Raw genomic sequence first — 13,583 nt, 5'->3', positions numbered from 1 at the left:
TGGAATGTTATCTATCCCTTCTGCCTTATTTGAGCGTAAGTCCTGCAAAGCTCTTTTAAATTCCGATTCTAATACTGCATCCCCTGTCTTTTCTAAATCGACTCCTGTTCCTTCTTCTATCACATCAGACAAATCTTCACCCTCATAGAGGCTTTCAATGTATTCTTTCCACCTATCTGCTCTCTCCTCTGCATTTAACAGTGGAATTCCCGTTGCACTCTGAATGTTACCGCCGTTGCTTTTAATGCCACCAAAGGTTGTTTAGACTTTCCTGTATGCTGAGTCTGTCCTTCCGACAATCATATCTTTTTCGATGTCTTCACATTTTAGACAAATATATTATACTACAACTGACATGTGATTACATATTCACGCAATTTGGGTGCATAGATTCTCAGAAATCAGTACCCAGAACAACCACCTCTGGCCGTAATAACGGCTTTGATACGCCTGGGCATATAGTCAGAGTTTGGATGGCGTGTACTGGTACAGCTGCCCATGCAGCTTCAACACGATACCCCAGTACATCAAGAGTAGTGACTGGCGTATTGTGACGAGCCAGTTGCTCGGCCACCATTGACCAGACGTTTTAATTGATGAGAGATCTGGCGTGCTACAGGGCAGTTTTACGGGACCATTGCTTTTCACAATATATATAAATGACCTAGTAGATAGTGTCGGAAGTTCCATGCGGCTTTTCGCGGACGATGCTGTAGTATACAGAGAAGTTGCAGCATTAGAAAATTGTAGCGAAATGCAGGAAGATCTGCAGCGGATAGCCACTTGGTGCAGCGAGTGGCAACTGACCCTTAACATATACAAATGTAATGTATTGCGAATACATAGAAAGAAGGATCCTTTATTGTATGATTATATGATTGCGGAACAAACACTGGTAACAGTTACTTCTGTAAAATATCTGGGAGTATGGATACGGAACGATTTGAAGTGGAATGATCATATAAAATTAATTGTTGGTAAGGCGGGTGCCAGGTTGAGATTCATTGGGAGAGTCCTTAGAAAATGTAGTCCATCAACAAAGGAGGTAGCTTACTAAACACTCGTTCGACCTATACTTGAGTATTGCTCATCAGTGTGGGATCCGTACCAGATCGGGTTGATGGAGGAGATAGAGAAGATCCAAAGAAGAACGGCGCGTTTCGTCACAGGGCTATTTGGTAAGCGTGATAGCGTTACGGAGATGTTTAGCAAACTCAAGTGGCAGACTCTGCAAGAGAGGCGCTCTGCATCGCGGTGTAGTTTGCTCGCCAGGTATCGAGAGGGTGCGTTTCTGGATGAGGTATCGAATATATTGCTTCCCCCTACTTATGCCTCCCGAGGAGATCATGAATGTAAAATTAGAGAGATTCGAGCGCGCACGGAGGCTTTCCGACAGTCGTTCTTCCCGCGAGCCATACGCGAGTAGGAAACGGAGGTAATGACAGTGGCATGTAAAGTGCCCTCCGCCACACACCGTTTGGTGGCTTGCGGAGTATAAATGTAGATGTGGATGTAGAATGTACTGGCCAGGGCAGCAGTCGAACATTTTCTGTGTCCAGAAAGGCCAGTACAGGGCGTGCAACATGCGGATCGAATGAAGGGTAGAGCCACGGGTCGTAACACATCTGGAATGTAACGTCCACTGTTAAAAGTGCCGTCAATGCGAACAAGACGTGGCCGAGACGTGTAACCAATGGCACCCCATACCATTACGCCGGGTGATACGCCAGTATGGCGATGACGAATACACGCTTACAATGTGCGTTCACCGACATGTCGCCAAACACGGAAGCGACCATCATGATGCTGTACTCAGAACCTAGTTTCAACCGAAAAAATTCCTTTTTGTCATTCGTGCTCCCAGGTTCGTCGTCGAGTACACCATCGCAGGCGCTCCTGTCTGTGATACAGCGTCAAGGGTAACCGCAGCCATGGTCTCCAAGCTGATAGTCGGTGCTGCTGCAAACATCGTCGAACTGTTCGTGCAGATGGTTGTTGTCTTGTAAACGTCCCCATATTTTGACTCATGGATCGAGACGTGGTTGCACGATCCGTTACAGCCATGCGGATAAGATGCCCGTCATTTCGACTGCTAGTGATACGAGACCGTTGGGATCCAGCACGGCGTTCCGTATTACCCTCCTGAACCCACCGATTCCATATTCTGCTAACAGTCATTGGACGCTGACCAACGCGAGCAGCAATGTCGCGATACGGTATACCGCAATCGCGATAGGCTACAATCCGACCTTTATCAAAGTCGGAAACGTGATGTTACGCATTTCTCCTCCTTACACGATGCATCACAACAACGTTTCACCAGGCAACGCCGGTCAACTGCTGTTTGTGTGTGAGAAATCGGTTGGAAACTTTCCTCATGTCAGCACGTTGTAGGTGTCGCCACCGGCGCCAACCTCGTGTGAATGCTCTGAAAAGCTAATGATTTGAATATCACAGCATCTTCTTCCTGTCGGTTAAATTTCGCGTCTGTAGCACGTCATCTTCGTTGTGTGGCAATTTTAATGGCCAGTAGTGTAGATTAGCTTCCAAATGCCTCACTTGGCACCGTCGATGTCAACCGTACAACGGCTAGCCACTGACTAAGTAGCATGCTCGCCCCGTAGCTGCCCAGATCGACCACCAAATCCACCTTTTAATGCTCGCCAAGCCACTTCCGTAACGGAGGGGGTTCCCTACACCTTTTATACTATACAGGTTCCCTAAGCATGAACTAGCATTCAAAGTACAATTTCTCATACTGAACATACTTACTTCACAAAGATTTTAAATATTATTTTAGTTTTCATAATACATATATTACAAACTTCAATTCAACGACCTTCATTAGTAAAGAATAAACACTTCACAGTCACATACACATAATTACACAGTATAAACTACTCACGATCGATATTGGTGTTACAAGTGCATTCTTCATTGGGGCCAAACAAATGGCTGTAGGGTGGATGAATAAGAAAAGTCGAGTGAAGTTTTGTGAGCTCCCCGTGGGTGCGGACTTCCGGTGTCACTGAGAAGTTCCTTTGCATTTTTGTATCGACGAACGCGCTGAAGGCGGTTCCTGAAGGTAGCAAAATACTTACGACTTGAATGTTGCACCGTGAGGGAGCACGTCAAACAGAATAAGGCCCTCAGAGTCCCAGAAGACCGCCGCCATAACTTTAACGTTTGACGGTGCGGTTTCGAACTTTTTCTTCGGAGTACATGTGGTGTGGCGTTACTCCACGGATTCCAGTTCCGTTTCCGATGCGAAGTGATGAACCGAATCTTTCTTCCCCTCGGACGTAGTTCGACAAAAAATGAGACAGTCAGCCTCGTAAAGTGCAATCAAATCCGCACAGACGGTCCTTCGTTACTCTTTATAGTCTTTCGTTAGGCGACAGTCCCTAGCTGATAACCCCGCCAATTCGTTACACAAAATGAGTTCATAGACATCAGATTCTTGTCTTTTTCCTTGCAACTATAGGACCTGTGAAGGATCAGCAACACGACAAAACACCTGAGAAAATTTGATCTTCAATGTTGCATTATTTTATTTTCTTTAGGGCATATCAATTTGGAGACTTACACATCCATTCTTATGTCTCCACGAATTTGGTAAATTAATATTATTTCATAGACTTTCTCCGGTACACTTCTTTTGTCTCTAACCATAGGCCCCATTCACACCATACTTCATTGTTGGAAAAACATTGCCAGAATTGTTCTCTATCAAGTGTTCAAATGTTGAACCTTGATTTCCAAACAGCTGAGCAAAACTGAACGTACTCAGACAGTTCTCTCTTTACTTATTCTGATCATCACTGAACTGACACACTATATTTTTTATCGCAATTCAATCTGACTTTCAATAATCCCTACAAAGGAATGGCCCTGACTAACAAGAACCTATACCTTTCACGAATCGCTTACCTCACAAAAATCTTCGTTACTCGAACCACTGCAATACAGCGAGCGCGAATACTGCCAGCTGAATAAAAGATTCTAAGTACTGAAGGCACTAACTACTGATAGCCATAGTTAGCAAATGAAAGATTTTGACAGAGAACAATCAATGTATTTTACCTTAATAGTGTTCAAAAATGGTTGAAATAGCTCTGAGCACTATGGGACTTAACATCTGAGGTCATCAGTCCCCCAGAACTTAGAAATGCTTAAACCTAACTAACCTAAAGACATCACACACATCGATGTCCGAGGCAGGATTCGAACCTGCGACCGTAGCGGTGGCGCGGTTCCAGACTAAAGCGCCTAGAACCGCTCGGCCACACCGGCCGGCCCTTAATAGTGTTCAAAAGTCATTGTATATATATATATATATATCAGTTCATCACATCCAATCTTACAAATTTCCTTTTTCTGACGGACACACGTCCAGATCGTACGCTTATAGTAACCTCTCAAAACTCTGGCATCTCTCTGTCCACATCCACCACTGCTGGCGGCTCACCTCCAACTGCCCAACACTACACAAGCGAATATTCTAACGATGAGTCCAACCAGCCACAGACTGCACACGGCACAGTCAGTGATTTTCATACAGAGCACTACGTGGCGTTACTAACATTGAAACCGAATCAGCTTACTTACAGTCTTTTAATTCCCAAAGGACCAAACTGGAGGTCATCGGTCCCTAGATTTACACACTACTTAAACTAACTTACGCTACAACAACAACAACAACACACACACACACACACACACACACACACACACACACACACACACATAACTAACCTCCGGTGGGAGGGGCCGTGCAATCCGTGACATGGCGCTTCTAACCAATCGCGTGGCTGTTCTCTATCCCGCCGTTCTTCAGCATGAGGGACAGTACGGAAGAACCACACTATACGTTCCCATTGGTCGGTAAGTTAATCAGAGGACTAAATAGCTGGTTTCGATCAGTTTACTGACTTTATGTAGGACCAGAAACTCTTAGGAATTTTAGTCAGATCAGTTGGAAATATTTTGCTCTTCCTACGCTCAGTTTGTCTTGTTCAGTTTTTATCTTAACTATGCACTGCCAATCGCTTAAATCTGTGGCAAGAGTCTCTTTCCTTTTGTAGGAACGTTCTCAACGCGTATAAAGAACCACATTAACTCTTTCTCACTGCTCACAACTTTAACTGGGCAGATATTTGGTTACGGAGTATTGTACAATGCTTTTGAATTGTATTCACTTGTGCTCTACATTTTGGCCATCAGAGCTGAATGACTGATTTTGGCTGCTCTGATATTTTGCAGTTTGATTTCTGGAGCATCCGAAGGAAAGCACTATTTTGCTCTCGTGAAACAAACAAAATGATAAATCGTTAAGAGACGGTACAGTATTGGACCTTTGATGGAAACCTGCCGAACGCACATTCTGATCTCTCACTTTGCAGAAGATGTGACTCACCTTTCGCGATACTGGATCTCCTTGTGCTTCTTAATTAACTTTTTACACTGGGATTGGCAGTCATGTAGAACTTTATAAAAGACATCATATTTACGTCAGTGACTGTAACACTTCCTTTTTTCACGATTGCAATTTCAGCCTTAGGCCATATAAATGTGTCAGCTCATTTTAGATTGACGTGGCCTAACAGCCATAACATCTTCGCTTGATAATGGCCTAAAGCCGAAATTGAAATCGTGGAATAAAGAACGTGTTACAGTCACTGGCGTAAATATGTCTTTTATAAAGTCTTTGTGCTTCTTCTTTCTTAATCTGGAACTAATCCGTGGAATGTACATCCTATAAAAATTTCTGTGATACAATATGTTAGTAATCACTGACTTAGTCAAACGCGTTCCGTAACTCAGGACATGTTCCAGTTCATGATATTTTGTCACCTTCACATTTTGATTATGGCTCAGTGAATGTATAAATAGCTGTCTCCGAAGACCAGCCCTTTCCAGATCAAAACTGTAATTGACCGAGCATGTCAGTATTACACAAATGGATGGCTGTCATTGAGATCATTACCTTGGGAAAAAAGTTTTGAGAGACTTAAGCAGTGGAACGTTTGTGAAGTCACATTTCTTATGGAAGGTCTAGTAATGGCGTAATTTCATAAAATATCCGCATTATGTATAACACATTTTTCTGAGAATACTGCAAATTATAGGGCCGTAACATTTTAGTTGCAGATATCATAATTCCAGGCGAACTGCTACTGTTCCATATTTCAAATCGGAAATAAAAACACTCGTCTGCGAATGACGTCGGCTGACGCTAACCCAGCCATGAAACAGCTGACTGAGCGTCTACCAACGGGTGAAAGTTTGCTATGTGTTCGAGACCTTGCTAAACATTTTCACCATTACAATCGGCAATAAACATCTCACGCAACGAAGGGAGGGCTTCAAACGCACAAAGAATCGTTACTTTTAGGATTTCGCGCATAACGTTTTGTCAAATAATTCTTCAATATATATACATTCATATTCCGCAATAAAAAAATGTCAGTGTTTTTCGACCGCTCCCCCTTCACCGCGTTGTGGTCCGACATGGAGCATTATAGCCCGCCCAACCGCCATATCATCCTTTACCGATGGCTTCACTGGATGTTGTCAGCACACCGCGCTCGTTTTTCCTGACCTAAGCCGCTACTGCTTGGTCAAGCAGTTCCTCAGTTGGGCTCAGGAGGATGAATGCATCCCGTACCAGTCCTTCCACCAAGGAAAAATCATTCGCAGTACCGGTATTCGAATTCGGATCCTCTGCACGCCAGTCAGCCGTACTGATCACTCAGCTTCGGAGGGTATCCCATATACTAGTGGAATGCCCCTTCGTAGTAAGTATGGACGTATGAATTCCTTGTCTTTAATATTAGCGGACGATTCACGGAAAGTTTTTTTTTTTTATTTTCAGTTATAAGGTTTTGCTTTCCTTCTGGATCAGAGACAGCGTGGTTGTGGTCGGGGGCCTCTCTTCTTGTTTTCTGGGTTTGGAACCCACAACCACTCCCCCCGGCAAGGACCACTCTTTTATCCCTCTGTTTTTCCAGTTCTTAGATTTGACATTCCTTTTATTCCTTACTTTGTAGTTCGAACTCGTCAACTTTTCGCGGACGCCTCTTACACACGTACATTTTGGATTGTGGGACTGATGACCTCGCTGTTAGTCAAATAACCCCTCTAAATCTATCAGTCAGTCAGATTCGGAGGCTGAGGTATTGCCCTATTAACACGTCATAAGAAGACAAAAAAAATGGTTCAAATGGCACTGAGCACTATGGGACTCAACTGCTGAGGTCATTAGTCCCCTAGAACTTAGAACTAGTTAAACCTAACTAACCTAAGGACATCACAAACATCCATGCCCGAGGCAGGATTCGAACCTGCGACCGTAGCGGTCTTGCGGTTCCAGACTGCAGCGCCTTTAACCGCACGGCCACTTCGGCCGGCATAAGAAGACAATTAATTAAAGTATACTAAAACATAAACACAGCGTAGCTGGTTCGTATCCTAAACTCTTATCACACATGAATGAAAGTAGAGCTTACCAAAAGTTAAAAATGTAGTGAGAGATATAAAATGAGCTGCTAAAGTACTCGTGCAGCGTGACAAAAGTCGTAGGATAGCGATATCCACGTATTCAGATGGCGGTAGTATCGCGTACACAAGGTATAACAGCCGGCCGCGGTGGTCTAGCGGTTCTAGGCGCGCAGTCCGGAACCGCGCGACTGCTACGGTCGCAGGTTCGAATCCTGCCTCGGGCATGGATGTGTGTGATGTCCTTAGGTTAGTTAGGTTTAAGTAGTTCTAAGTACTAGGGGACTGATGACCACAGTAGTTAAGTCCCATAGCGCTCAGAGCCATTTGAACAAGGTATAACAGAGCAGTGCGTTGGCGAAGATGACATTCGTACACAGATGATTCATTTGAACAGGTTTCCAGCGTGATTATGACCGTACTATGGGCATTAACGGACTTCGAACACGGAATGGTAGTTGTACTTGGACGCACAGGACATTCCGTTTCAGAAATCTTAAGGGAATTCAATATTCCTATCCTATCCTACAGTGTCAAGAGTATACCGAATATACCAAATTTGAGGCATTATCCCCCACCCCATTCCAGCACGTACAACACAGTGGTCGACGGCCATCACGTAACGACCGAGGGTGGTGGTGTTTGGATAGAGTTATCAGTGCTAACAAACAAGCAACACTGCTGGAAATAACCGCAGAAATCAGTGTGGGCCGGACGACGAACGTGTCCGTTAGGACAGGGCAGCGAAATTTGGCGACCGATGCGGTGCCTTTGCTAAGAGCATAATATTGCCTGCAGCTCCTCTGCTGGGCTTACGACCATATCGGATGGACACTAGACGATTGGTCAGATGAGTCCCGATATGAGTTGGTAAGAGCTGATGATAGGATCGAGTGTAGCTCATGAAGCCATGGACCCAATTAGGCACTGTGTAAGATGGTGGTGGCCCCATAATGGTGCTGCTGTGTTTGCATGGAATGGAGTGGGTCCTCTGGGCCGGTCATTGACTACACAGTAGTGTGTAGAAAGTAGAATGACTTGATGACAGCCATGCATCTGTATTTCCAGGTGAGGCAGAAGCTGAGAACAAACCTGTTGTGTGTCGGCCGGTCTGCAGCTCGGGATGTGTGAACGCAGACTGCGTTGCGCCGGACACCTGTAGCTGCCTGCCCGGATACAGTGACCATGGGCCACTACCATCGCACAGGTAGGCCAGGACTCTGGTATGTACATTGCGTTTATTGTATTATTTGTAGCATAGCTTGACAAAAAGAAGAAGTCGGTCGCTAGAAAACACCCTAAGGCCTCAAGGAAGCCTTCAATTTGGTAATGGAAAGTGCGTGGCAGCCCGGATGGTCACCCATCCAAGTGCCAGCCATACCCGAGAGCGCTCAACTTCGGTGATCTGACGGGAACTGATATATCAACTGGGGCAAGGCCATTGCACAACAAGATTAAATTATCATAAAACCAAATTAGGTTCATGATGATGTGAAGTTTTGAGGACAGAACAACTGTGTAAGCCGTAAATATTTTTGTTTTAATGTTGTTGCCATCTTATCACAGAAATACACTCATTTACACAGTTAACAATGTGACAATGTTACGACAGTTGTCAAACGAACGCATCTCGTCCTCAGAAAGTGAAATAATCCTAAACACAACAATGGTAAATTTTTGAATCTTCAGGTTTTGGTGGCGCAAAGACTGTTCCTTTGAGTTTCGGGTGTGCAGCCGCAAGAAATCTCCTTCTTCTTCTTCTTATATTTCGGCCGTATAGCGTTCAGCCATCTATGTTGTATGACAACGTCGAAATTTTGGCAACTACATCGTCTTTTTGGGACTCGATAGTGAAGGAGGCAATTAAGATTCGCTTGACGACGAACGTCATTAATAGAGATGGTAGTGTCAACCTTGATAAATCATGGAATCCGGCACTTGGTGTAATAAACTCACAAAGACGTCGTCACAGTGCAGCTCAGAAGGATACATCGATATGCCAACACAGATCGACTGCGGAGTCATAGATGCAACTCGCGCATTGTACACGTCTCTGCCGCTGACCAACGTCTCTGCCGCCGACCAACGTCTCTGCCGCTGACCAAGGTTGTTGTTGTTGTTGTTGTTGTTGTTGTGGTCTTCAGTCCTTAGACTGGTTTGATGCAGCTCTCCATGCTACTCTAACCTGTGCAAGCTTTTTCATCTCCCAGTGCCTACTGCAACCTACATCCTTCTGAATCTGCTTAGTGTATTCATCTCTTGCTCTCCCTCTACGATTTTTACCCTCCACGCTGCCCTCCAATACTAAATTGGTGATCCCTTGATGCCTCAGAACATGTCCTACCGATCCCTTCTTCTGGTCAAGTTGAGCCACAAACTTCTCTTCTCCCCAATTCTATTCAATACTTCCTCATTAGTTATGTGATCTACCCATCTAATCTTCAGCATTATTCTGTAGCACCAAATTTCGAAAGCTTCTATTCTCTTCTTGTCCAAACTATTTATCGTCCATGTTTCACTTCCATACATGGCTACACTCCATACAAATACTTTCAGAAATGACTTCCTAACACTTAAATCTATACTCGATGTTAACAAATTTCTCTTCTTCAGAAACGCTCTCCTTGCCATTGCCAGTCTACATTTTATATCCTCTCTACTTCGACCATCATCAGTTATCTTGCTCCCCAAATAGCAAAACTCCTTTACTACTATAAGTGTCTCATTTCCTAATCTAATACCCTCAGCATCACCCGACTTAATTAGACTACATTCTATTATCCTTGTTTTGCTTTTGTTGATGTTCATCTTATATCCTCCTTTCAAGATACTGTCCATTCCATTCAACTGCTCTTCCAAGTCCTTTGCTGTCTCTGACAGAATTACAATGTCATCGGCGAACCTCAAAGTTTTTATTTCTTCTCCATGAATTTTAATACCTACTCCGAATTTTTCTTTTATTTCCTTTACTGCTTGGTCAATATACAGATTGAACAACATCGGGGAGAGGCTACAACCCTGTCTTACTCCCTTCCCAACCACTGCTTCCCTTTCATGTTCGTCAACTCTTATAACCGCCGTCTGGTTTCTGTATAAATTGTAAATAGCCTTTCGCTCCCTGTATTTTACCCCTGCCACCTTTAGAATTTGAAAGAGAGTATTCCAGTCAACATTGTCAAAAGCTTTCTCTAAGTCTACAAATGCTAGAAACGTAGGTTTGCCTTTCCTTAATCTATCTTCTAAGATAAGTCATAGTGTCAGTATTGCCTCACGTGTTCCGATATTTCTACGGAATCCAAACTGATCTTCCCCGAGGTTGGCTTCTACTAGTTTTTCCATTCGTCTGTAAAGAATTCGTGTTAGTATTTTGCAGCTGTGACTTACGAAACTGATAGTTCGGTAATTTTCACATCCGTCAACACCTGCTTTCTTTGGGATTGGAATTATTATATTCTTCTTGAAGTCTGAGGGTATTTCGCCTGTTTCATACATCTTGCTCACCAGATGGTAGAGTTTTGTCAGGACTGGCTCTCCCAAGGCCGTCAGTAGTTCCAATGGAATGTTGTCTACTCCGGGGGCCTTGTTTTGACTCAGGTCTTTCAGTGCTCTGTCAAACTCTTCACGCAGTATCATATCTCCCATTTCATCTTCATCTACATCCTCTTCCATTTCCATAATATTGTCCTCAAGTACATCGCCCTTGTATAGACCCTCTATATACTCCTTCCACCTTTCTGCTTTCCCTTCTTTGCTTAGAACTGGGTTTCCATCTGAGCTCTTGATATTCATACAAGTGGTTCTCTTTTCTCCAAAGGTCTCTTTAATTTTCCTGTAGGCTGTATCTATCTTACCCCTAGTGATATGCACCTCTACAATCTTACATTTGTCCTCTAGGTATCCCTGCTTAGCCATTTTGCACTTCCTGTCGATCTCATTTTTGAGACGTTTGTATTCCTTTTTGCCTGCTTTATTTACTGCATTTTTATACTTTCTCCTTCCATCAGTTAAATTCAATATTTCTTCTGTTACCCAAGGATTTCTACTAGCCCTCGTCTTTTTACCTACTTGACCCTCTGCTGCCTTCGCTACTTCATCCCTCAAAGCTACCCATTCTTCTTCTACTGTATTTCTTTCCCCCATTCCTGTCAATTGTTCCCTTATGCTCTCCCTGAAACTCTGTACAACCTCTGGTTCTTTCAGCTTATCCAGGTCCCATCTCCTTAAATTCCCACCTTTTTGCAGTTTCTTCAGTTTTAATCTACAGGTCATAACCAATAGATTGTAGTCAGAGTCCACATCTGCCCCTGGAAATGTCTTACAATTTAAAACCTGGTTCCTAAATCTCTGTCTTACCATTATATAATCTATCTGATACCTTTTAGTATCTCCAGGGTTCTTCCATGTATACAACCTTCTTTCATGCTCATGCGGTTGGTTGGTTGGTTGTTTTGGGGAAGGAGACCAGACAGCTTGGTCATCGGTCTCATCGGATTAGGGAAGGATGGGGAAGGAAGTCGGCCGTGCCCTTTCAGAGGAACCATCCCGGCATTTGCCTGGAAAGATTTAGGGAAATCACGGAAAACCTAAATCAGGATGGCCGGACGCGGGATTGAACCGTCGTCCTCCCGAATGCGAGTCCAGTGTCTAACCACTGCGCCACCTCGCTCGGTATGCTCATGCGCAGTGGCGCCGTACACGAGTATAAAGGGACGAAACGAGCACTGGACAACAGTCTTGGGGCTCACTCTGAAGATGGCTGAACGTTATACGGCCGAAATATTGGAAGCAGAAGGAGAATTCTTGCGGCTGCACACCCGAAAGTTAACGGAACAATGGTAAATTTTAACTAGAAGTTTCTTTACGAAATTATTCTTACAAGGGAACCTCCCCATCGCACCCCCCTCAGATTTAGTTATAAGTTGGCACAATGGATAGGCCTTGAAAGACTGAACACAGACCAATCGAGAAAACCGGAAGAAGTTGTATGGAACTATGAAAAAATAAGCAAAATATACAAACTGAGTAGTCCATGTGCAAGATAGGCAATATCAAGGATAACGTGAGCTCAGGAGCGCCGTGGTCCCGGGGTTAGCGTGAGCAGCTGCGGATCGAGAGGTCGTTGGTTCAAGTCTTCCCTCGAGTGAAAAGTTTACTTTCTTTATTTTCGCAGAGTTATGATCTGTCCCTTCGTTCATTGACGTCTCTGTTCATTGTAATAAGTTTAGTGTCTGTGTTTTGCGACCGCACCGCAAAACCGTGCGATTAGTAGACGAAAAGATGTGCCTCTCCAATGGTAACCGAAAACATTGGATCGCAAGGTCATAGGTCAACCGATTTCTCCACAGGAAAACAGATCTGATATATTCTATACGACACTGGTGACGGCATGTGCGTCACATGACAGGAGTATGTTGTCGACCCACCTAACTTGTTCACTTGGCGAATTGGTAAAAAGATTCTTCTACCTTGCCCGATTTAGGTTTTCTTGTGGATGTGATAATCACTCCCAAAAAGTGATGAAAACATAAGAGTTTGTCACATAAACTGCAACAAATGAATGCAACAGTTTCACAGTCGCACAGTTTTCCCTGTGCTCTGTCAAAACATATGTTTTTAACGTTTTCAAATTTTTCCATGTGTAGACCGTCAAATCCTGCATATGTCCAAGCAAATATGAACATGTCCTGGAATTTTGGAGAGCGAAGTTGATTATGTGTGAGTGCCTGAACTTTGATAATTGTCTGAAAATAACAATTTTTTCATTCGAGGGATAACTTGAACCATGGACCTCTCGTTCCGCAGCTGCTCACGCTAACCACGGGACCACGGCGCACCTCAGATTCCGTTCTCCTTGATGTTGCCTATCTTGCACATGGACTACTCAGTTTGTGTATTTTGCTTTTTTTTCATACTTTCATACAACTTCTTCCTGTTTTCTCGATTGATCTGTGTTCAGTTTGTCAAGGCCTATCCACTGTGCCGACGTATAACTAAATCTGAGGGGGGTGCGATGGGGAGGTTCCCTTGTTAGTATGTTATGATGTTGGACAGTACTACGATAAATCACCTGATTCCGGATCAAAGTT

General features: G+C 43.9%; 1 protein-coding gene across 1 annotated transcript in view; it reads left to right on the top strand.

Moving 5' to 3' along the window:
• Window positions 1-13,583, top strand: part of LOC124718949 (multiple epidermal growth factor-like domains protein 11) — a 113,448-nt gene that overhangs the window by 63,704 nt on the left and 36,161 nt on the right. The window contains exon 5 of the mRNA XM_047244615.1: window positions 8,566-8,704. Coding sequence (XP_047100571.1) covers window positions 8,566-8,704 — 139 coding nt within the window. The remainder of the gene's footprint in view (window positions 1-8,565; window positions 8,705-13,583) is intronic.

Source organism: Schistocerca piceifrons, chromosome 10, assembly GCF_021461385.2.
Source record: "Schistocerca piceifrons isolate TAMUIC-IGC-003096 chromosome 10, iqSchPice1.1, whole genome shotgun sequence".
Taxonomy (NCBI): Eukaryota; Metazoa; Arthropoda; class Insecta; order Orthoptera; family Acrididae; genus Schistocerca; species Schistocerca piceifrons.
This window is presented reverse-complemented; position numbering and strand designations above follow the sequence as displayed.